The sequence below is a fragment of the Canis lupus genome, chromosome 3, assembly GCF_003254725.2.
Source record: "Canis lupus dingo isolate Sandy chromosome 3, ASM325472v2, whole genome shotgun sequence".
Lineage (NCBI taxonomy): Eukaryota > Metazoa > Chordata > Mammalia > Carnivora > Canidae > Canis > Canis lupus.
In genome coordinates, this window is record NC_064245.1 from 41,355,545 (window position 1) to 41,381,973 (window position 26,429).

The 26,429-nt window shown below is 37.4% G+C and overlaps 1 protein-coding gene across 9 annotated transcripts in view; it reads right to left on the reverse strand.

Moving 5' to 3' along the window:
- Positions 1-26,429, reverse strand: part of LRRC28 (leucine rich repeat containing 28) — a 159,126-nt gene that overhangs the window by 44,637 nt on the left and 88,060 nt on the right. For 8 of the 9 annotated variants that reach the window (XR_007409796.1, XR_007409795.1, XM_025436927.3 and 5 more), the window contains one exon: positions 15,979-16,185. The exons of the other annotated variant lie outside the window; for it this stretch is intronic. Coding sequence is in view for 6 of the 8 variants with exons in the window: in XM_025436927.3 (XP_025292712.1) it covers positions 15,979-16,185 (207 nt within the window). In the remaining 2 variants the exon portion in view is untranslated. The remainder of the gene's footprint in view (positions 1-15,978; positions 16,186-26,429) is intronic. 9 annotated transcript variants of the gene reach the window in all.

The window sequence follows — 26,429 nt, forward strand, 5'->3', positions numbered from 1 at the left end:
CTTCACTACCACAAAACAGAGTCCTCAGCAGTCTTGCCAAACCCTCTACTCCCTGAAGCAAGAACACAATCTTTGAAAAAATTTCTGGAGTTCTGCTAGTGCCAAGAGGCAACAGGCTGAAAGAAAAGCTCTTCCATCTAGTCCTATAGTTTGGAAAAAACAGAGGCCCAGATAACTGAATTGGGAAGTTCTTAAGTGTATTTACATTTCTAAAGAAAACCTATTTACCCATTAAGGACTTTTTAGGCACAATGGTAGGCTTTGGGGAATAGAGATACTAATAAGATATCATATTGATGTAGATGGACAGGAAAAACTGTTAACTGTTATACAATACAATCACTGCTTAGAGGCTTGTAGAAAGTCTTATGGGTTCACAGATGGGTTCTGGACAATCTGGTACAGAAAGTGGAAGGGGGTGATAGAAGACTGAGGTGAGGAAGGGTTCCTGGTGGGAGAGGGTAGGGAAGGGTCCATATTGCCTCCTTCCCATTGCTCATCCTCTCACAATGATCCTGATAATCCTGTCCAGGACTAGCACTGGAGTAAGACACAAAAAGAGTAATCAAAGCTGGGAGTGCTGGGAGGCAACAAAAGGGGAAGTGACAACTCTCAGAGAAAAAATAATTTCTGGGCTGCTGGCTAGAGATGCCCCTCCCCAGTGTGGTAGCTTAACAATATCTAACAAGCAGGACAGGCACAAACAGTGTGTGATTTCAGCCAGTAAGCCACAGAAGGCACTGTGGCTTCCTCTTTGCTCTCTATCTTGGATCATTCATTCTGGAAGAAGACAACTTCCTGGTTATGAGGGCCCACCTGCAGATCTCTGGAGAGGGAATGGGGCCATCTTGGAAGCAGCCTCTGCAAGCCCCAGGTTAAGCCTTCAGATTACTACAATCCCAAGGCTATGTGAATATCCTGTTCCTGGGATGCCTGGGTGGCTCAGTGGTGGAGCATCTGCCTTCAGCTCAGGGTGTGATCCCAGTCCAGGGATTGAGTCCCACATTGGGCTCCCTTCTTTCTGTGTCTCTCATGAATAAATAAAATCTTTACAATAAACAAACAAAACAACCAAAAAAAAAAAAAAAAAACCAAAAAAACAAAAAAAAATCCTGTTCCTCCTCAAAATCTTGCATATTAACTTTAACATCCACCAATAGATCTTGTTTGCAACACTTACTGTGTAGTTTTTATTGAATGGTGATTTTCTACTACCATTTTTCTGTCTTTATTTATTTTTAAAAGATTTTATTTATTCATGAGAGACACACACACAGAGGCAGAGACACAGGCAGAGGGAGAAGCAGGCTCCATGCAGGAAGCCTGATGTGGGACTCAATCCCAGGTCTCCAGGATTACACCCTGAGCTGAAGGCAGGCACTTAACCACTGAGCCACCCAGGCGTCCCTGTCTACATTTATTAACTGCTATTCTGTAAGGCAGAACCTTCCCTTCCTTTCCATTTATTTGATTTTTATATCAGTATGGATTGATGGATATTTATTTTATCATAAGAACTAAAAAAACCCAATACCATTATGATTTATCAGTCAAAATAAATGTTCCAGTTTTGGCAATTAGGAGCAGTCTAAGCCTGGGTCTTATGTTCTCTTAACAAGTTTTCATCCTTTTTTGAGCACTTCTTTACTTTCTGACACAAAATGTTCCAAACTCAGCTTGTTTTTTTCTTCCTCTAGCCCTGAAATCAACTACTTTTTCCAAGGAGACTTGATTCCTTTTATTGGGGTGTGTTTATAAACCAAGATCTGAGTGCCATGTGCTCATTACTAGAGGGGTACCATTGCTTCTAGGATCTCTCAGTGGACAGACCTATAAAATATATACCAGTATAAGAATCCGTGCGTCCATCTATGTCTGTATTAAGGGAGGTGTACCCTCAGCATTGACCCCTTGAAGTGGACTTGCAGGGTCAAAAGATGGGTAGATTCTTGGTACTTCCCTCCTGAAGGAGGTACTTCCCTCCAGTCTGCTTCCCCTCCAGCAATGCATAAAGGCATTGCCTTTCTCACTACCTCAATTTTTAAAGCAAATTATCCTATTTAAAAATGTTTGACATCCTGATAGGTGAGAAATGATATCTTGGCATTGTCTTAATTTGCATTTCTCTAATTACGAGTGTGAATGTTTTCAAATATGTCTGAGGACCATTTTAACTTTTTTTTAGTGAATTGTCTGTTCATAGTTCATGTGTCTGTTCTTTCACTTATTAACCACGTGAACAGAGTTTCAGTTTGCAATGCGTTAAATGGTATAGTAGTGCCTAGTCCCTGAACCTTACCACGTTGTTATGACAACTGAGAGTGAATGTAATCTGTGAAATTTAAATCACCATATTCTTTTAAGCATAAGAATATACACTTCATATAAATAATGTGTATTGCTACGTTAGTAAACATATATAAACGTATCTACTGGTATAAGGAGCTACAAATTTATAGAACATAGATGGAAAAAATAGAGACAGAAATACCAAGAATCCACTTGCACTGAAAAAGGTCTCGATATTAGCCAAAGAATTCTTATTCTAGATTTCTTCACTACTTCTCTGATGTGCCTACAAATCCTGTCATCACAAATAGACATCTGTGGACTTTAAAGGCACATAGAAAACTGTAAAAATTTTTTTCAAAATGAAACTGCATTGATAAAATGCAAAAAGCCCTGGTTTCAGATTTGCCTTTGGAGTCCCTATGGGACTCGAGGAAATATTCTTTACTTGTGCTTATGCAGAGGTAAAGCATGCAGAATACTAATTAAAGTTGTTAAGAACAGTCTTGGAGTCAGACAGCCTGGATCTGAATACCTGTTCTTCTATTTACTAAATGGTGTCCTCAGTTTCCCTGATCATATAAAGGAAAAAACAATGCTCTTAAAAAAAGAAAAAGATTTATTTATTTATTTTAGAGAAAAAGAGTGGGGGCAGAAGGAGAGGGAGAAAGAATCCCAAGTGGACTCCCCACTGGGTGTGGACCCTGAAGGGGGGGGGCTTGATTCCACAACCCTGAGATGGTAACCTGAGCCAAAACCAAGAGTCACTCAACTGACTGAACCACCCAGGCACTCCAATAACACTGTCTCTTAAGTTTGGTGAGAATTACTAACAAAGTTTCTACATTATCAAGCAGAATCTTTGCCATACACCTTCTCCAATATATGGCAATTTTTATTATTCTCATTATTAGTAGTGACATATTTGGAAGTATGGCCCTACAGCAAAAGGCCAATTAAGAGAGAATTCTCCCTAGCATGCAGCAAAAGGCATTAACACTTTTCTATAGTTATTGCATGGAAAGGAGTTGGAGGCAACAGCCTCTAGAGACAGCAATTCATCCCTTCGAGTCAAGGACACAAAATGAGACATGACAGAGGAAGCACCTCTCCCCTCTAATACACACAAAAAGAGCCTGTGCAAATGAAATGGTCTACGTGCACAGATCATAATACAAAAGTAAATAAAAGCTAAAAGCTGATGCTGCCTACTTCTTATATGGCTTGGTCTTCCTTCCTATCCTAGTTTTATAAGGAAAAAAAATGAAGAGTCAATGATTTAAAAATGCTAATTGGTTTAGATCTTATTTTAGATTTCTGATATTCCAGAGAATTCTTTTTGTATCTCCTGACCACTTGGGAGAATGTCCTTTTTTATATATGCCCCTAATGGAATGAACTGTTTTCAACTGAAGCTGAAAGAAAACTCAAATCAGCTGTGATCAAATCTGTCACACAGTAGTAAGTGTAACACCACACAGACATGAGAATTTAATATAGACACTTAACCTTTCCAAATAACACAATTTCATACAGAGTTAGAAAGAGCAGTACTGGAATCACAGGATGTAGTGGGCTATGGAGTCAGAAAAGTGTCTGAATCCTGCCTTTCTACTTTCTAACTGCTTCAGGACACGAGGGGCAAATGACATGCTCCTAGCCTGTCATCTCTTCTCCAAAACAAGACAATACTACTTATCTCACAGGCTTGTCATGATGCCTCAACAATGTATACGCCAAGCTTGATCCCTTGCATAATAACTGGTTCTAGATACATCTTAGTCTTTTACCTCTCTCCTCTGACTATAAAGAGATCACAAAACAGAGTCCAAGATCATAAAAAAAAGCAGTCAAGTCTTGCTTTAGCTGACCCGCACACACAGCTACTGGGCAGGCTGAGACACTTTAACCACCCGTCAAGGTCACAGGCTGGAAGGGCAGAGCTGTGATAGCCTCAAGGGTGCATGCTCTCAGCCAAAGACTCTTCCGCTGGCAAAATCCCAAACACAATGGAATGGTATTTTTAATCATAATGAGGCTGAAATGCAAGTATTTTCTGTCTGAAAAAGCTTTGAAATATTTCTTCTGTTCTTAAGAGAGGAAAATCTTCACTTGATAATTAATGTTGGAAGAAACCATTCATGGACTGGCTAACGAGCTGGTTTGCTTTCTTCCTTCTGTTAATTTTAATATACCACTACCTTGCAATAAGAATACCAGGTAATAATATTTTTTAAAGTTCCCGTGCAAAAATGCTCAGTACATGAACTTTATAAAGTAAGGAAGTTGTCCATATGCATAGATGCTAAAGCAACACAGAACTTTTTCATGTGGCTTTTAAAAGTGCTGTACCGTGTCCACAATATTTCTCCTTTTTTTTCCCCAGGCCCACAGATCAAAGTATTGTTACTTCGAAATTAGCAAAAGCTAGCTGTCCTGAACAAACTCTAATTCCTTTTCTTTCCCCCCAACTTCAAGGCTCTGGCTGAGGATGGAACAAAATGCTTCTGTGTATTTAGGTTACTGCTCTTTTAACTATACTATAAAAGCAAGCATGGGGGTGCCTGGGTGGCTCAGTTGGTTAAGCATCTACCTTTGGCTCAGGTCATGATCTCAGGGTCCTGAGATCCGGATGGAGTAGGGCTCCTAGCTCAGTGGGGAGTCTGTTTTTCCCTCCCCCTGCTCTTAGGCTTTTATACTCCTGTTCTCTCTTTCTCCCCGTCCCACCCTCTCAAATAAATAAATAAAATCTTAAAAATAAGAAAAAAAAGCAAGCACAGAATGACAGCATGGGCTAGAACTTAACAGCAACTGTTTACTGTATACTTAACCAGTATAAAACTCATTTGTTTTTTTCAGAAGGTGAATGCTGTATCCTTTTCTACAAAAATGAAGGGGGAACAAAAACTACAACATCAAAGCAATAGATCCACATAGGTTGTTTGGAAGACTATCTATGTCACAATTATCATAGTTCAATCAGATACATTACGAGTCATGATTACATTTTTAATGTAAGTATGAAATGTGGGTTTCTTCACAACAAATTCGGAGTAATTTATAGTGTATTCCAAAAATCATCTTTAAAATAAGTTTGAAATGTACCTACATGGCATTTATGAAGAGAACTTTTCAGCTACTTTTTCCTAAGACTGACTTTTCTTTTCTTTTTTAAAGATTTTATTTATTTATTCATGACAGACACAGAGAGAGAGACAGACACACAGGCAGAGGGAGAAGCAGGCTCCGTGCAGGGAGCCCAACATGGGACTCCATCCTGGATCTCCAGGATCACATTCTGGGCTGAAGGCAGGCGCTAAACCGCTGAGCCACTGGGGCTACCCAAGACTGACTTTTCTTAACAGTGTTAGTTTCTTTTTTAATCTTTGAAGTACAGTTGACACATCTGTTAGTTTCTTTAAACACATGCACACATACTCCATTAAATCTTTTACATAATCATATTCTTTCTGATCTATGCAATTTGTACAATGTAAGATTTCACAGTGAATTATAATTTAATAAGATGCTTTAAACATCGATCATCACAACTGTTAAAATAAATGGATTTTAATGAATTTGAATGACTAAAGGCTTCTTTTGCTGTTGGTTTAAATATGCAAGCATCAGCATCTCTAATTCTTTTTTCCCCCAGCATCTCTTTTTGTGTTGCATAGTTTAGGTGACAAAGATATTACTAAGAGCCATCAGCTAGACACTATGCTAGGTGCTTGGGGTACAAAAGTGAAGACATACACAGCTCCAACCCTTTCTAACAGTCTAGCAAAACAATAAAAATAGTTCATGTTGACCACATGCTTATGTAGTACTGATGAGTGACACAGGTGTTTTAAATGGATCGTATTTAATTCTTACAATAGTGCTGTGAATTAGGTATTCATTTTACCTTGTTCCTGAGACTTAGACAAATTAATTAGCCTTTCTAAGCCCAAGATCACACAGCAATTAAATGGTAGAGCTAGAATTTAAAAGCAGACAGCCTGGTTCACCATGATGTTAGTTAGACAGCCTCCCAAACACATCATTTCCATATAAGCACGGAACTCCCACATAATGTAGCAGACAATACTCCCTAGCAAGCTGCATGGGTGGTGTGGCTGTCAGGGGACAGGCACTGTGCACAAGCATCCAGGTGTGATATCAGGAGATATTGCCAAGGAGATATGTGACGAATAAAAAATCCCTTTGCTTCTTTATTTTTTGATTATTTTCCCTCTTTGCTTCTTTTAAAAGATCAGATAGCTGGTGGGGTAGTTCTGACGTCTAGATTTACAGCAGTAATTTCAAGAAATACCAAGTAATTCAATAATTCCCTCAGAGAAGATCCCAGAGAAGACTTCATGCTGACTGTCCAGCAGACTCAGGAATTAAAACAGCAAGCCTTCCAGTGCCATGGAAACAGTGTGAAGAGCACAATGTCTTCAATCTGTATCTCTTCCTGAGCTGCTGCCCAGCTGGACTAGTACCTGTTTTTTTTTTCTGCCCTACCCCCCCCAAAAAAAAACCTGAAGAACTTTGCTGAAAACTATGACTGATAGAAACTCCAGGTTTTTGCTTTAGACTGACAACATCTTCCAGATTTCCCTAGTACTGTACATTCTTGCCACTATTTAAAAAACTCTGAGTTCCCAAATCAAATTAACAAAAACTTTGCTGGGAAAGATCCTGCTCAAGGATCTTATTTGGGATCCTTATTTTTCTAAATTTCATATCTACTTATTTTTCTGAATTTCACATCTGTATTTTTTTACTATATTCCTTAGGCTGTACATTACATTGCTGTGTGTTATTTTATTACTGGAAGACTGTACCTCTTAATCTCCTTCACCTATTGCATTCATTACTCTACTGCCTCCACTCAGGCGACCATTAGTTTATTTTCTGTAGCTATCTATGTTCTTTATATTTATGAACAAACCACATAGAAAGTTTATAAGTTTGTTAGATTGTTAGTTTTTCTTGTTTTTTAGATTCCACATATAAGTGAATTCATATAGTGTCTTTCTCTGACTTAATTCACTTAGCATGATACCTTCTAGGTCAATCTATGTTGTCACAAATAGCAAGATTTCATTCTTTTTTTTTTATCACTAATATTCATATATATTACATCTTCCTTATCCATTCATCTCAATGGACATTTAGATGGTTCCCATATCTCAGCTACTAGAAGTAATACTGTAATGAACATAAGGGTACATACCTCTTTTTGAGTTAGTGTTTTCCTTTTCTTTGGATAAATATCTAGAAGTAGAATTGCTGGGTCATAATGTAGTTCTATTTTTCAGTTTTTGAGAAACCACCATACTGTTTTCCTGAATGGCTGCATCAATTTACATTCCCGCTAACAATGAGCAGAATTCCCTTTTCTTCACAACCTTGCCAATCCTTGTTATTTCTTACCTTTGATACTAGTCATTCTGACAGGTGTGAAGTGATATGTCAAATTGCAGTTTTGATTTTTATTTCCCTAATGATGAGTGATGTTGAGCATCTTTTCATGTGTCTGCTGGCCATCAGTATGTCTTCTTCGGAAAAATGTCTACTCAGGTCTTTTGCCCATTTTTTGATTAGTTTGTTTATTTTTTTGATATTGAGTTTTCTGAGTTCTTTATATATTTTGAATGTCAATCCCTTATCAGATACATCATTTGCAAGTATCTTCTCCTATTTAGTAGGATGCCCTTTCATTTTGTTAATGGTTTCCTTCACTGTTCAAAATATTTTTGGTTTGATATAATCCCATTTATTTTTGCTCTTGATGCCCTTGCCTGAGGAGACAGATCCAAAAAATATCAGTAAGACCAATGTCAAAGGAGTTAATGACCATGTTTTCTTCTAGGTGTCTTATGCTTTTAGGTCTTATATCTATGTCTTTAATTTATTCTGAGTTTATTTTCATATATGGTGTAATAAAATTGTCCAGTTTCATTCTTTTGCATGTTGCTATACAGTTTTCCTAACACCATTTCTTGAAGAGACTATCTTTTCCTTGTTGTGTATTCTTGGCCACTTTGTCAGAAATTAACTGACCATGTTAAATGTGGGTTTATTTCTGGTCTCCCTATCCTGTTCTGTTGATCTAAAACAGGTCTGTTTTTGTGCCTGTGCCATACTGTTTTGATTCCTATAGCTTTGAAATCAGGTAGCATGATATCTCCAGCTTTGTTCTTCTTTCTCAGGACTGCTTAGGTGATTTGGGGTCTTTTGTGGTTCCATACAAATTTTAGGATTATTTTTTCTAGTTCCGTGAAAACTGCTATTGGTATTTAGATAGGAATTGTATTGAATATGTAGGTTGTTTTGGGTAGTATGGACATTATAGCAATATCACATCTGTACCTTTTAAAGAATGAGTAGTTCTCTCTTATTATAAAATAGTATTAAAGAAAACAGGGCTAACTTTTTCATAATAATCACTTTCCCGCCCCTAAATCCTATTCCAAAATTTAGACAAAAATATACTGTAGGTGAACTTTTCTCTTCACACATTAGCATAGTACAGTCAATGTCTGGCCCATGCTGCAGAAGCCATATTAAATAATCATATTAACTTCCTAAGAAAACCTTAAAGCAAAAAGTAAAGACCCAATGTGATGAAAGAAAAAAAAAAAGCAGAGGTATCATTTAAGGCAGTGGAAAAGGGCAGCCCAGGTGGCTCAGAGGTTTAGCATTGCCTCGGGCCTCGGGCATGATCCTGGAGACCTGGGATGGAGTCCCATGTTGGGCTCCCTGCATGGAGCCTGCTTCTTCCTCTGCCTGTGTCTCCCCTTATCCCCCACTGTGTCTCTCATGAATAAATAAATTTAAAAATCTTAAAAAAAAAAAAAAAGTGGAAAAGGGTCAGATAAGTAAGTAGCGGATAATTTTTGTTACAAATACTTGCAAGAGGATAGAGTTCAAAAAGAGCACTGAACATCCATTTCCTGAAGAAATACAAGAGTTATAATAACTTCATTCTTGAAACAAGGTCTGAATGGACTTCAAAAACAGGATAATTCTCTCTCACTTTTTTCCATAACTAGTTTTTGAGCCTTGTTTTTAAACCCTTGTCTTCTCCTTTTCATTTTGCCTTTGATTAGAGACATACCCAACAATACCCACAAAAACACGGTACATTACATGATTTTAGTGGCATGTTTGGGTCTCTCCTTGGAAAGCAGTCATCATAACTTCTACTCATTTCAAACACTGGGACTTCTGGTATGTCTAAGAACAAACTTTTAAGCACTGACTTATTTAAGACTACAAAACTTTGCAAATACTTCAATTAAACAATGACCTCAAGGCAGTAGTTCTTCAAACTGCAGATCAAATACATTCGTCGTTCAGCAAAGTACAGTTTATATTCATCTCTAAGTCTGAGATTACAGGATTATTAGCCGGTTTTCATCTAATTTCTATACTGGTTTGAAGTTTGAGTAGTTTCACTGCATGCACTGACTTAAATATTTAAAAAAAAAAATAGGAAAAAGAAATTCTTTCCCTACTTTGTAAGCTGACACATAGCAAACAAGAACAAGAAACCACAGAAAAAAACAAGTACAGTTAACAGATTATGTGTCTTATATACCATTTGCAATGAGAGAAGGGATTTCAGCATAAGTTTAGAAAATGCCTGGAAGCTACTTTCTTTTTTTTTTTTTTTTAAGATTTTATTTATTTATTCATGAGCAACAGAGAGAGAGAGACAGAGACACAGGCTGAGGGAGAAGCAGGCTTCCCGCAGGGAGCCCGACGTGGGACTCAATCCCGGGTCTCCAGGATCACACCCCGGGCTGCAGGTGGTGCCAAACCGCTGCACCACCGGGGCTGCCCTGGAAGCTACTTCTAAAACTGCACCCTACTTGGCATAAACTACTTTTTTTCCTACACAAGGTATCCAATCCCTATAAAGGAAAAAGTAACTACAACTACTATAGAAAATTGGGAGCGATCTCCTCTTATGTGATAAAAAGGCCGGTTTTACCTCCCTATCAAAGTCATGGTGTACAACCCATAACAGTAATGGAGTGGTCATCTCATTTGCAAGCACAAGCATAACTCTTGGAGAAAATATATACTGCACTACCAGAATCTCCAAGGACCAGCTCTAGAACTGGTTTAGAAACCCAAATAGTTCCCTTATTAGCAGAAAGCTATTCTCTGCTAAGTTTTGGGTTCATTACATGTAGTTTATGTACTAGAATATTCTATACATCTCAGTGTCATTTGCCAAATGTTCTTGGTTAAGAATTCGTCCACTGTTTATCTAACAGTCAAAAATTCTACCTGCTGGGGCACTTGGGTGGCTCAGTCAGTTAAGTGACTGCCTTCAGCTCAGGATATGAGCTGGGGTCAGGCCCTGCATCAGGCTCCCTGCTCAATGGGGAGTCTGCTTCTCCCTCTGCCCTTCCCCAGTGCTCATGCTCTCCTTCTCCCTCTCAAATAAATAAAAATCTTAAAAAAAATTCCACCTGCTAACGTAGGTGGAACTTTTGCTTTCTCGTTTTCTCAAACTAGAGAAGTTACTACCATTGAGATTAGATGACACAGCACTTCCTGGGGGCTAACTAAAGGATGCTCTTCCACAGCCAATTCATGCCTGGGCGACCTCACAGTATTTATATCTATTATTCATCATTAAATAAGTTGTGAACATTACTGAATAATCGGACTTATTAATTATGCAAGAGAAACCAGGAATAGTTGGTAAAAAAAAGCCTCAGAGGAAAAAATAAAAACTTTCCTTTGTATTTTCTTATGCTTTCAGAAGCCCAGAGGTAAGTCACAACTCTGGGAGCTATTTAGTGTGCAGAACTATATTGAATCAACAACCAATACTGTCATTTCAAAACCTCTAGTAGATCTCATAGCATGAGACTCAAGTGATTAGTTTCCCTGTCTTCCTCATTAATAGTCACCACTGTGGAAAAAGTTTCTGTTTGTAGACTAACCTGTCACTCAATTATGGTATCATTAGAATAGGAACATCCTTCTTTCTTGATGCATCTCTTCATCTTAAAAAGAATGTACTCAAAGAGCATTATGGTTTAGCTAGTCTTACATATTATTTAAGTCATCCTACATGTACCTTCTGTAGTTCTTTTTGAATATGCTGAAATATGACATTCTTTTAAGAAGCCCCATAAAAACCGGCTTTTCTTCTAAGTCAACCTTCTTTCGTAAAGCAACCAAATTCAATAAGTAACTCCCCAAAGTAGGACTCCTACCTCTAATCAAGGACAGAAGTATTATTTTACCCATTTCATAAGACTTCGAGTTCCTGTACTATGCTGGCAGAATCACATTTAAACATGAGACTTCTATTTGAAAACTTTAGTTATGTGTATGTGTGTGTGCATGTATACACACAGTTACGTCCTCACTCTTGTAAAGAGGCATCTCCATTTGCTAGGTTTCCAAGAACAGTTCAGTTCTCTGAGGAAAGGCAGTGCCAGCAGCCACATACTTCATTTGACTCTGTCCGCCATAGTTCATAGCATTAGACAGCTCTTGTTTATCAGAAAGGAGTTCAAAGAAAGGTTTCAAGTGCACAAACTCTGTGGAAGGACAGCTATGGATTTAGTTATTTTTCTCCAAAAGACTTAATTGAATTCCCTTTCCAAAGCCACCCTTGTGGTATTAAAAGGCAAAACAGAAAACAAAAACTCCCACAAAACCAAGAACAACACGGAGATCGCTGATATTCCTCAGATTCACTTCCATCATCTTCACAGATTATCCAGTCTCCAATCTCCCGAAGCCCTCTCTGGCTGTCTCAAGGTGGTGCTGATTTCTGGTTGTCTCATCTACTTCCTTACAAAGGTTTGCCCAATAAAACAGGGTATAAAGGCCACCAGTGTTCATATTTGCTTTCCAGCCCTGTACTCCTGCTGGTTTCAAAAGATCAGTCTGAGACCAGGGTGGAGCATTGCTTTAGGCAGCCTGTTTCTTTCTTGGTGGACAATTTTTATCCTCCTCCTCTTGCTTGTATATCTTTCTATGGTAAAATCAAACCTATCCACAGGCATGTGTCCTGCCATGAGCCTTACAAGCTGGGATAGTACCTAGAGGAGTGTGAAATTGCTTCCATCTCCTGGGCTGTCCGTGGCCCCAGGCTCAAGAGCTATGGTAGCCCGACTGTTGTGAGAGACCCTCCTCAGAGCCCAGTGCAGATCCCTCTGCCTCTCAAGCTCTTTGACACCATATTGACTAGTTCACAAAGGAAAACTTCTCCAAACACAGGCAAGGTTTCGCAGGTGACAAGAAACCTAGAGACAGAAACCCATCTGCAAGGCTCTGCTCACCGCTGAACCTGAGTGCTGAAGAAACGCCCACTCCTTCACCCAAACCAGTACTTACCACAGTGAACAAAGATGCTCCAGCAAATAAATAACTGAGGTGCTAAAGCAGAAGAGCAGTGATGTGTAGTGGACTCTATCTTCTACCAATCTATGTAACAATCATTTCTATCACCTTGCACCAGCTACTGCCACTCGGGCCATCTGTTGCCATAGGCATTCAGCATAATATACAAGGCCATTCCTTGGCACTGCAAATCAACAATGGTCAAGTTCCTGCTGGAATGACCTCTTTTCTCCCAGCACCACTGCCATCCCACCACAGCACATGTTTGGCTGTATCACTGCTAAAATGACAGGAAAGAAGGAGTGGCATGACCAGGGTAATAAGGAGCCATAGCTGGATGATCTACAGTGAGGTAGGGAGAATAGGCCAAGATGAAGGCATGGAGCTTGGTTGGACCTGAGATACGGCCCACAGGCTAAAGACTGGTAAATGAGATTCATTTAGTTTAAAAAGTCCAAGTATATATGGGTTTCTAGGCTGAACCAGGGTTCCAGAACTAGATGGCACTCTGGTTAGTATACCATTGGTATCAGACATGAGAACGGGGCTGTGGATTAGAGCCACTGGCAGGATAGAGTCAGTTGTTGGATGAATGGTTTAGGCTTCAGATAAAAGCATATGTGAGAAGAAACAAGAAGACAAGGAAAATAAGTTATAAACTGCACAACTTCAAAATTAAGGAATCAGGAACTCCACTGAGGTTGAAGAGGCCAGGCAAAGTAAGAATGGCTAATCCCAAGAAAGAGCTAGATAACAGGTCTCTGGCCTAAGCTTTTATAAGATTTTTCCTGCTGTAGGATCTGCTAATGATAGATTAGAAACAAGTAACTGGGAGCACTTGGCTCCCAGAGTGGGTAAGTAAGACAAGGCCATTTCCTCTGGCAGACGGATCCTGCTAAGCAAGTAGAGATAAAGATTGAATCAGGCCAATGAGAGGGGCCATAGAAGTATTTGAATACAAAATGGTTGCCCAAATGACATTGGAAGTGGCTATACAACTAGAAAGATGCTCAGTACGGTTCTACCCTACTCCTTTTTTTTTTTTTTTTTTTTTTTTTAAAGAGAACTACAGAGAGAGGGGTGGGTGGAGGGGCAGAGAAATAACCTTAAGCAGCTTCTATGCCTAGCATGAACCTGATGCAGAGCTTGATCTTATGACCCTGAGATCATGACCTGAGCCGAAATCAAGACCTGGGCGCTTATTCTACTGAGCAACCCAGATGCCTTAAGTTCAGCCCCATTCTCACATGAAGTCCCCCTGCAGAGGGATCATGCCCAGGATGTGGAGATAGCATGTCACAGTGGAAAAACTGTGGAGTTAAGAATCAGAGAGAGTCTGCAACTCAGTTTTGTCTCTCACTGGTTGTGATTCTAGATAGGTTACTTAAACTTCTCTGAATCTTAATTTCCTCATCTGTAAACCAAGGTTGTCAATAGGTTTTGTAATAACAGGTTCTATAATAATTAAATTAGAGAACGTCTGTACCATGCCTAACAGAATACCTAATTCAGTAAATGATTGTTCTTATAAATAGTTGCAATGGTATCACTCATGGATACACTCCTTATAGATGTGCTCAGTAGTAACAATAGTAAGAATAGTAACTCTACGAACAATAGTATGGGCAAGTCCAGACTTAACAAGTGAATCTGTTTCTGGGAACACCTGAGAGTCAAAGCATGGTTGCTTGTAATGGGATGTCCAGCTTGACCCTGAATGGTGACGTTAGACCACTGAGTTCTACATCATGCAGATCAAATCATCACATCCTTCACTACCCCACCTCCCCCCTTTCCCTGATTCACTGATGGGCATTGACTATGCCATCCTAGCCATCACTTGGTAGGCAGTCAGCATTGGTACAGGCAGCAGGTCTAAGGAAGTGGTAAATACAAGTTTTGGTGGTTACTACAGAGGGTCTTGAATATGAGAAGGAGGACAGAACTTTTAAAAAGCAGGATATGATAATCCACAAGCTATCTTCTCAGTTGGGTCGTCTGCATATGGTTCTTATATATAAGCTATCTTATTAGACTTCAAAATAACTCTAGAGTCAATAGGATAAACATTATTTCTGGTTCACAGATAAGGTAAATGAAGCTCTGAGAGGTTTTGGTGCTTTACTCCAGGTCATCCACTGTGAAGTGGGGGGATCTAGGTTAGAACCTGGATCTTTGGGTTTGTAGCTTAGTTCTTGACTGTTGTAGTTGTTTTATAACCTGTGGTTTATCCAGCAGTACTTTTATGTTTTTTAATCTATTTATATTTGATATTTTTCTCACTTGAAAGAAAGCTCTGGTTTCTTAGAAATATAACTTGCTTCTGAAATAGTTTTATTTCATTTTGCTAATTTTATAAGTATAGAATTTAATTATATTTATTGGAAAGTAATCTTCTTAAATTGGATAATTGGATAATTATTTGGTATTATTCAAATTGATTTTCATTTTCCAGTTATTTTTAATTGAAAATAATATGTGTACTGTATTATGGTAGAAAATATTTCCTCTCAGAGACTAGTAAATTATTTACTTCACTGCCATCAGGGATAAATTATTCATTATAAAAAATGCTTTTATGAGTAAAATCATAGGAGGCTTACTATGACAGCTTAGGTTTCTGTGGGGCCTCATATTTTAATTTCTTTTTAAATGGCACCTTTGTTTCTTACAAGTTAACAAAATAATTTAATTCTCAGTGAAAATAAATGTATTCTTTTATTAAAATGGGCCGGCTACAGAAATCTACAGTGAATAATATGTTATTTGCTAGCAACTGTGACATTTCGAGCTCTGCAGGCAGTTCAGCCAATTGTAAAGTTTTTAAAATTGTGTAGTCTGGTTATCTGGCAATGCTAATCATTAGGATGCTCAATACAAACTTTTCTACACAGAATTCAACATCTAAATGGATATCTTTGTACCAGATATCCTTTCATATTGCTATCCTTTCATATTGCTCAATACCCTCTGTTGATGTTATGGTCTTATGTATATAATACATACATATATGTGTGTATGTGTGTGTGTGTATATATGCTTTCATTCCTTTTTCAGAGTAAATCCTCTCATATCGCCTGTATTTTGTCCCTAAACAACATTTATGCACAGATTTGTTTTAAAATATGAAATCTTGGATTGAAATAAACTCTGTTAATGGGGAATGATGCTTTGTTCACTACCAAAATGGATTTAGAGAGACAATTCAAGATAAACAGAATGAAGGAAACTACTCTCTCCTTCCTAGGCAAGGACACAAAGGCTCTCTGTTTTGGTCTTTGGCTTTTTTTCCTTTGCCAGACAAACACGATCACTTACCAAGTGGCAAAAATGCAAGACGGTTTCCAGCCATGGAGAGCTCATTGAGGCTGGGCAGCTGGCAGAGATGGCGCGGCACGCACCATAGACGATTTCGGTCCACGGTGAGGTACTGCAGAGAAAGGCACAGGTGAAGCCTCTCGGGTAAAGTTAGCAAACGATTGGTAGAAATGTCTAGTGTCTGCAGCTCCTTCAAATCGCCAACCTCTACAACCAAAATCAAAATTAAGATAAATCGCATCCTGATTAATTAAATCAAACGAATCAATACTGTTAACGGTTCAAAACAAATAAAATCAGTAGCTACAGCAATTTCCACAGACATGAATGTCAAAGTATGTAAAGAATCCAACAGAGGTAGGTATCTATAAATTAGCCTGCTAGAATATTCTTTTTTTTCTAATGGAAAAGAGTGCTTGCCTAAGAAAAGGAGATACACAACGTAGTGAATATGAGCCAGAAGTCTATTTCCATGGTTTCTGCTTGTCGATGAATCAAAAGTTGTTGCTAGTGTAGGAAAAGAATAATCACAGTCACTTCCAGGTACCTGGAAGTCTTTGCTACTCTTATTTGACCTTCTACTATTTACCTAAGTAAATAGTAGGGACTTAAAACATAAATAGTACCTCAGCAAGTATATCTTGTTCATATGAACTAAACAGAAAAAAACTTCTGGACAGAGAATTAGGATGTCTTTTGGAAATTTTCATAATGGCGAAGAATATAATAAGATGAAATGGCTGGAAGGTAATGATTTTAGATATATTTGGCCATGTGGTTCCTTTTTAAAAACCCAAAGTGTACACATCCTATGAAGAGTTACTTTCATTCCATCCAAATGAAGTCCTTTCGTTTGCTTTAACATTCTCGCATTTTCAGTACCTATTGTTGTAATCTGTTCCGTGGTGAGTACAACTAATGTCTCTGTATTATGCCAAATCACCAAGTCTGAAGGTTTGGAAGTTCTTTACAAAGTACTTTATCCTTTTTTGGGAGAAATCACTGCCAGGAAGGCTCTCTGAGCAGAGTAAGCTCTGCTAAGCAATCTCTAGGGAATGGACATTTACCCTATCAGGACAGTACAATCCATTCAAGGCTCCACAGGATGTGCTATGTAGTGCAAGTCTACTTCTTTCACATGACGGAACTTCCAACTTGCAGTCCATTGAGGCCATTTCTTGGTCTTCTCTGATCCTAACCCTGTTCCATGAGCCGTTCCCTCAGGGTAAGGTTTCCCATGTTCCTACCACTTTATTGTACCTCCCCCTCCCAGGTACATCCCAGTTTGTTCAGGGCTTGGGTTAGTGTTAGCAATGTCTTCTCTACTAGACAGAAAGTCTTCTGTCCTCTTGGATCCCCAATTAACAGTTCTTACTGCTACAGACCAGGGGTTGACAAATTAGGACTCAGAGGCAAATTCTGGCCCATGGTCTGCTTCTATACTGCCTGCAAGCTAAGACTGGCTTTTACATTTTTAAAAGGTGGCAAAACAACAACAACAACAACAACAACAACAACAACAAAGCCAAAAAGGAATATGTGGCAGAGACCATATGTGGTCTGCAAAGCTTAAAATATTTAGTCTTGCCATTGATGAAAAAAGTTTGTCAGCCTTTGTTGGAGACTGTTACCCAGAGCATTTTTAGTGACTAGTTTTAATAAAAGTAACAGAAGTGCAAAATGTATTAATTTCTCATTGTTTGTATAATATTACAAGGGATTTGTGCCAGGAAATTCACACTTTATTACCCAGTTTCCCCAATACTGAGCAATATATGCAGTTGAAGATGGGTAAGGAGGATTCAGGAACACTCTGTGATGCTTAATTGGAGTTTTGTTCTACTTGAACCTAACTGAAGCACACGGGAGTCAATTTCATTCTTGGTTCCATTAGCATAGTATTTCATTTAGGTATGCCTGCCAATCTACCTTTCTAATTCACACATAAAAATGCTTCTAATTTGGGGTGTGTGGGGTAAGAAGTTGTGGGAAGAATCATGTTCTAGCATTGCATAAATAGTAACAAGAAACCTTCCTCACCTCACTTTATAAAGTGACCACAGGAGTGAAATAGGACAGAAGTGCAACCAAACAGCTACATATCCTGGGGCCAGGTGCCAAGAGAATCAGTTGGGATCTCTGCCACTGAGAGTCACAGCACATATGGGAGACAATGTGTGGGGCACATGGGTGGCTCAGTTGGTCAAGTGTGTCGGACTCTGATTTCAGCTTAGGTCATTATATCAGGGTCTCTGCACAGAGTCTGCTTGGGATTCTCTTCCTCTCCCTCTGCCCTTCCTCCCACCCACATGGATGCCCCCATTGCTCTGTTGCTCTCTCTCTAAAATAAATAAAATCTTAAAAAAAAAAGAGATACCGTGTGATAGGAGGTCAGAGAAAGAAGATGTAAATGAGGGGTTGGAGAAACTTTTGCAAAATGTACTGGCGGAGACAGGAACTTGAATAGCTGAAAAGAAAAATGGATAGTGTTGCCAGCAGGGGCTGGGTGTGGGGGTGGGGCTGAAAGATCAGGAAGGCACAGAAGTGAAATAATAATAAGCACAGCATGTACAAGGAGCTATCTGAAGCCTAACAAGTATCAAAGACACCCATGGGAGAAGAGTAGGAAATAAGTTCCTTAGGAAGGGCTTCGTGGAGACGTGAGTGATAATGAATACTGGGTAGAGAGGTTTGGACTTACTGCCGTGAGAACATGACATCTCCTGAAGATTCATACAGGATAACAGTGCTCTTTTGTAAAAACTAGAATGATGAGACATATAAAAAGCAGTGGAATGGAAAGAGATTCAAGGCTGAGAAAACAAGGAGACATTTGACTAGACAGAGGCAACATGACAAACTTAAAGAATTTCAGAGATATTTTAAGAAAAGTATGAGGTATGCTTGATTGGAAACAGAAAATAGTGAAATAAAAAATGGTCAAAGATAATTTTAGTGTTTCTAGGTTATTAAACTCTAGATATGGTGATGCCAACACTAAAACTTAATTTTTTATGAAAAAATTAAAATTATATCAGTACTTCTGAATTGCAGTATCAAACCATATTTTGAAAGAAATTTGAAAAATATTAAAAATCATATGGGAGCAAGCAAAATAAATTATTTTAATCATTTACAAAATAATTAAATGTGTAAAATAGTGTTTTGATGTGGCTGCAAAAATTACTAAGGCTTGTTACCACTATTTTATTTTTAAAATTTATTTATTTATTTATTTATCTATTTGAGAGAATGTACACTTGAGCAGGTATAAGTGGGGGGAGGGGCAGAAGGGGAGGCAGAGGGACACGGAAACTCTATGCTAAGCGGGAGCCTTAAGCAGGGCTTGATCCCAAGACCCTGAGATCATGACCTGAGCTGAAACCAAGAGTCAGGAGCTCAACTGACTGAGCCTGACCTGAGCCACCCAGGTGCCCCAACTGCCCACCATTTCAATTCAGTATTGTCTTACTGTATTGTGAGATGGAGAAATAATATGTGATCATGATTTAAAATTTTCCATAATGTGATGATTTACATTTGACAGCGGTAACATCAATATTTATACTCTGCTTTGGCAGACATGCACACATATTTCAGATATTAAAATTAATAAACTTTTGACAAAAAAAAGAAAACACATAATGTCGTACCAAAGGTCAAAGTACTGAGGAATGGGAAGAAGAATGAAAAGCTGACATTTCTTACTTCCTATGTGAGATGAATAAAAGCATTTTATTAAATCTGAAACATTCTGGACTGCATATATTAAATGAATAAGTACAAAAAATGATATTATTCTTAGTAGCTTACTATTTAGGCCTTTTCAATTGTTATTTAGTGATTTTGTCAAATTTTGAAATTATGTGGGAAAGGAAGAAAAATAAAAATTAAATAGCTTCTCAAGTAGACTCAAATATAATTTTCATGACCACTTTATACCAGGCTGCAAATCTAAGACTACGTACATATGGCATCTTAATTTCAATAATCAATTAAATAATATACTTGCTTAAGCTCAGCTAATGCAAAATACATTTTTTTCAAGTTTTTAATTCAAGTTCTAGTTAGATAACATACAGTGCAATTCTGGCTTCAGGAGCAGAATTCAGTGATTCATCGCCCACATACAACATCCAACACCCAGTGCTCACTGCAAGTACCCTCCTTAATACTCATCAGCTCATCCCCCAACAACTCCCCTCATCTCCCCTTAGTTTATTCTCTATCTTTAAGAGTCTTTATGATTTGTTTCCCTCTTTCTTCTTTTTTGGGGGAAATTACATTTTTAGAAAGCAATTGAGTCAAACAAAAGTTATCTAAGATTCTAACTTGAATTCAAGAAAGAGGAAATAAACCTGAGGTAAAAAGAGATAAGCCCCAAAAGCCAATAAATGAATTCAAACAGAATACTAAAATATACTTGGATAATAACAAGAAAGGCAGGAAAGAGGGAATAGAGACAAAAGTAGAGATTACAAACAGAAATCTAATAAATGGTAGGCCTAAATCTAATGAGGTCAATAAGAACATTGAAAGCAAAGAGCCTGAGGACACCAATTAAAAGAGATTACTGGATTGGATTTAAATATAAGATCTAACTATAAAAGGAACCCATTTAACATATAAATACATGAATAGATTAAATATAAAGTGATAAAAACACATGTCATGCAAACCATAACCAAAAAAGAAACAAAAAGGAAAGCTGTACCTTCCAGTAGGATGCAGTGAGGAGGCTGCCAAATCCTCTGCCCAGAAAGTAACTATAAAATTCCACAAAATTGTCAAAAGCAACCATTTCAGTACTCTGGAAACTGACCAAAAGTTTTCAACAAATGGAAAAGCACGTATTTACGAAAAACTATAGCACTTCCACTAAGAAGAGCAGAAATGGGACGCCTGGGGGCTCAGCATTTTAGCACCTGCCTTCAGCCCAGGGTGTGATCCTGGAGTCCCAGGATCGAGTCCCATGTCGGGCTCCCTGCATGCAGCCGGCTTCTCCCTCTGCCTATGTCTCTGCCTCTCTCTGTCTCTGTGTCTCTCATGAATAAATGAATTAAAAATCTTAAAAAAAAAAAGAAGAGCAGAAATATGTGGTAAGCTCACTTGGGGTGGCTCCCATCCCTCTACCCAATTCTAGTATGGCAGAGAGGGTATGAACACTAGCAGCTTCACTGCTGGAGGGAGCTGACATGATTTGGAGCAAAAGGTGAAAAACCCACACCCAGTACTGTCCTTAATAATTAGTAATAATCTTGGTCACAAGTGAACAAGAGAGGCTAATGATTTTATGAGGCTGTGAGATGTTCTTGATTGAGGCAAGCAACGAATTGGGCAGATAGGTCAGAAAATTAACAAGGAGGTATGGGCTATAAAACAGGACGATCTATTGGATAGACTCTTCACATATATCTATATTTGTAGATTTACAAATTTCAGGTCTATAGAGAGCTTGCACATGTGTACAGAGGAGAAAAGATAGAGACCAACAAAAAACAACAGAGTACATTTGGAAACTGCCTAAATTGTTAAATGGGTTTCTGAACCCACACGCATCTACTGTCAGAAGAGAGAAGCCATACTAGCTCCAGGTGTTGACCACCAAGCTATACAGAAATAGGAACAAATCCTAATAAGCTAGGCTTAAAAATTAAAACAAAAAACCCCACAGAGAAATCAATGGTCACATACTGTGGGGGAAATGGATTTCATGTTTAGTCTGGGTAAATTACCATGAATATCAAATAAGTAAATAGAAATAACAATAATCCTCAGGTAGGGAAAAAAATCAGAATCCAGAGTTACAATATATTATTTAAAATATCCATTAAAAATTATGAAATATACAATAAAATAAGAAAGTGTAAACCATACTCAGGAAAAAATGAGTAAATAGAAAATGATTCTAAGTGGATCAAGATGTTAAATTTAGCAGACAATGACTTCAAATCAGCCATAATAAATATACTGAAAGAACTAAAAAGAGAGGTGCCTGACTGGCTCAGTTAGGTAGAGCATGCAACTCTTGATCTCAGGGTCATGTGTTCAAGCCCCATATTGGGTCTAGAGAAGGAAGGAAGGAAGGAAGGAAGGAAGCAAGCAAGCAAGCAAGCAAGCAAGCAAGCAAGGGAGGGACAGACAGACTAAAATGAACAAGTCCAAAGAAGGAAAGTATGATGATAGTGACTCAAAAAAACAAAAAAAATCTAAAAAACTAAAAATCAATTATAAGAAATATACTGGAAAGTTCACAGATATGTGAAAATTAAACAACATGCTACTGAACAACCAAGTCAAAAATCAAGAAAAAAAATTTTTAAAGCCTTGAGACAAATGAAAATGGAAATACAACATACCAAAATTTATGAGATACAGCAAAAGCCGTTCTAAGAGGGAAGTTCCTAGCAAAAAATGCCTCCCTCAAGAAACAAGAAAAAACCCCAATAAACAAATTTAATTTTATATTTTAAGGAACCAGAAAAAGAAGAACAAAGGAAGTCCAAAATTTATAGAAAGAAGGAAATAATAAAAATCAGAGCATAAATGATACATAGACTAAAAAGAAATAGAAAATAAAGAGCTCATTTTCTGAAAAGATAAACAAAATTGACAAATCTTTAGCTAGACTCACCAAGAAAAAACAAGAGGACTTAAATAAGATCAGACATAAAAAAGGAGACTTATACCACAAAAAATACAAAGGAGAGTACTATTAACAATAATATGCCAGCAAATTTGACAATCCAGAAGAAATTGATAAATTCCTAGAAATATATAACCTACCAAGAATGAATCATGAAGAAACAAAAGATCTGAACAGACCATTTACTAGTAAGAAGGTTGAACCAATAATAAAAAAAAATCTCCCAACAAACAAAGTCCAGGACCAGATGGCTTTTCTGGTAAATTCTACCAAATATTCAAAGAAAAATTAATACCAGTCCATCTCAAACTCTTCCAAAAAACAGAAGAGGAGGGAGTACCTGCAAACTCATTTTATGAGACCAATGTTACCTCAATACCAAAACCGGACAGAAGTGTCCCAAGAAAAGAAAATTACAGGGCAATATTCCAGAAGGACAGACACAGAAGTTCTCAGCAAAATATTAATAAGCTGAATTCAACAGCACATTAAAAGGATCATATACCATGATCAAGTGGATTTAATTCCACAGATGCAGGAACGGTTCAACATCTTTAAATCAATCAATGTAATAACACCACATTAACAAAACGAAGGATAAAAATCATACGATCAACTCAACAGATGCAGAAAAGCATTTGACAAAATTCAACACTGTTTTATAATAAAAGCTTCCAACATAGTGGGTACAAGGGAAATTTAACATATTAAAGGCCATATATGACGACCACAGCTATCATCATACTCAACAGTGAAAAGCTAAAAGTTTTTCTTCTAAGATGAGGAACAGACAAAGATACCCATTCTCATTACTTTTATTCAACATATTATTGGAAATCCTAGCCACCGCAATTAGGCAAGAAAAAACAAAAGCTATCCCAATTGCAAAGAAAGAAGAGCGTCGCTAATTGCAGATAGCATATACAGAAAACTCTAATGACTCTACTAAAAAACTGTTAGACTGATAAAGTTGCAACATAAAAAATGAATACATAAAAATTGGTTGCATTTTAATACACTAATAATGAACTGTCAAAAAGAGAAATTTAATAAACAATTTCATTTCCAATTGCATCAAAAAGAAAAACAAAACCTAGAAATAAATTTAACCAAGGAAGTGAAAGACCTGCTGACTGAAAACTGACACTGATGAAAGAAACTGTGGAAGATACCAATGGATAGAAAGATATACTATGCTCTTGAATTTAAAGAATGTTGTTAAAATGTCCATACTACCGAAAGCAATCTACAGATTCAGTGGAATCCCTATCAAAATATCAATGGATTCTTCCACAGAAACAGAACGTATAATCTTGAAATTTGTATGAGACCACAAAAGATCCCAAATAGCCAAAGCAATCTTGAAAAAAGAACAAAGCTGGAGGTATCACACTCCCTAGTTTTAAACTATAATACAAAGCAATAGCAATCAAAAAGCATGGTATTGACATAAAACAGACATATAAATACATGGAACAGAATAGAGAGCCCAGAAATAAACCCATGCATATATGGTCAATTAATTTACAACAAAGGAGCAAAGAATATACAATGAAGAAAGAATAATCTCTTCAATAAATGGTGTTAGGAACACTGGACAGCCACATTTAAAAGAATGAAAATGGCCACTATCTTATACCATACACAAAAATAAACTCAAAGTGGATTAAAGACTTGAATGTAAGACCGAAACCATAAAATGAAATGAAATGAAACCATAAAACTCCTAGAAGAAAACATCCAGTAAGCTCCTTGATGTTGGTCCTGGCAGTGATTTTTTAAATCTGACACCAAAAGCAAAGGCAACCAAAGCAAAAAATGAACAAGTGGGACTATATCAAACTAAAAAACTTCTGCACAGCAAGAAAATGAAAAGGCAACCTATGAATGGGAAAAAAATATTTGCAAGTCATATATCTTATAAGGGATTAACATCTAAAAAAACCAACCAAACAAACAAAAAAAAACTTCCTACAACTCAATAGCAAAAAATCCCAAACAATCTGATGTTAAAATGGGCAGATCTGAATAAACATTTTTCCAAAGAAGACATGCAAAGACACATGAAAAGATTCTCAACTTCACCAATCATCAGGGAAATGCAAATCAAAACCACAATGTTGTATCACTTGATGCCTGTTTAAACCGGCTATTATCAAAAAAGACAAATAACAGATGTTGGTGAGAAGAAAAGGGAATCCTCGTGCACTTTTAATGGGAATGTAAATTGGTACAGCTACTGTGGAAAACAGTATGGAGGTTTCTCAAAAAACTAAGAACAGAATTACCATATGATCTAGCAATTCCACTTCCAGGCATTTATCCAAAGAAAACAAGAACACTTACTCAAAAACAAAGAACACTTATCCATGTTCACTGCAGCAATAGCCAAGATATGGAAACAATCTAAGTATCCACTGATGGATGAATGGATAAAGAAAATGTACAATGGAATATTATTCATACATAAAAAACAATGAAATCTTGCCATTTGTGACAACATGGATGGACCTTTAGGGCATTATGCTAAGTGAAATAAGTCAGAGAAAGACAAATATCTCTCACTTATACGTGGAATCTTTTAAAAAAGTTCATAGATACAGACAATAGAAGAGTGGTTGCCAGAGGTGGGGAGTGGGGATGGGATAGGCAGAATGGGAGAAGAGGATCTAAAAGTACAAATTTCCAGTTATAAAATAAGTTATGGAGATTTCATGTACAGCATTAGTGACTACAGTTAATAATACTATATTGTATATTTGAAACTGGATAGAGAGTAAATCCTTTTAAAAAAAAAAAAGATTTTATTTTTAAATAACATCTATATCTAACACAGGGCTGGAACTCACAACCTCGAGATCAAGAGTCATACACTCCACTGACTGAGCCAGCCAGATGTCCCTAGACAGCAAATCTTAATAATCTTCATCACAAGGAAAAAAATTTTTGTTAACTATGATGGTGGATGTTAACTATACTTTTTGTGGTGATCATTTTGCAATCTATACAAATATCAAATAATTATGTCACACACTGGAAACTAATATAATGTTTTATGTCAGTTACACCTCAGACAAAAATGAAAAAAATATTTATTAATAGAAGGCAATAAAGGAGCTAGAGAGGAACATAAAAGATATGAGTTGTGTAGAATACAAACTGCAAGATGACTGATGTAAATATGTCCATATTAACAATTACAGTAAATGTCAACAAACAAAACAATCCAAATCTAATGAGAAAGTCAGATGGCCTAAAAAACAATATGCTGCCTCTAAGAAGCACACTTCAGATGTAACTGTACAAATCGGCTGAAAGTAAAAAGTATGCAAAATATATATACCAGGCAAAAAACAAGAAGAGTGATATACCAGCTATATTCATATCAGAAAAGTTAGACATTAAGACAGGAGATATTACTAAGAATCAAATAGAAACACTTCATGACAGTAAAGTGATTAATGCTCATGGCATATGTAACAATTTTTAAGTATATGCACCCTAAAAACCCAAATGTACATAAAGCAAGAACTGAACAGAAAGGAAAAGTAGACATTTCAACAATGACGGATGGAGATTTTTGCACTTTACTCCCCATACTGACAACATCTGGTCAGAACGTAAGCGAGGATGTGAAAGACTTAAACCACACAGACCTAATTTGACATTTACAGTGTACTACAGCAGAATACACATCCTTTTCAGGTGTACATGGGGCACTCTCCAGTACAGAACATCCACTAGACAAAAAAACCACATCTCATATTTAAAGGAATTGAAATTACACAATGTTTGTCCTCTAAAC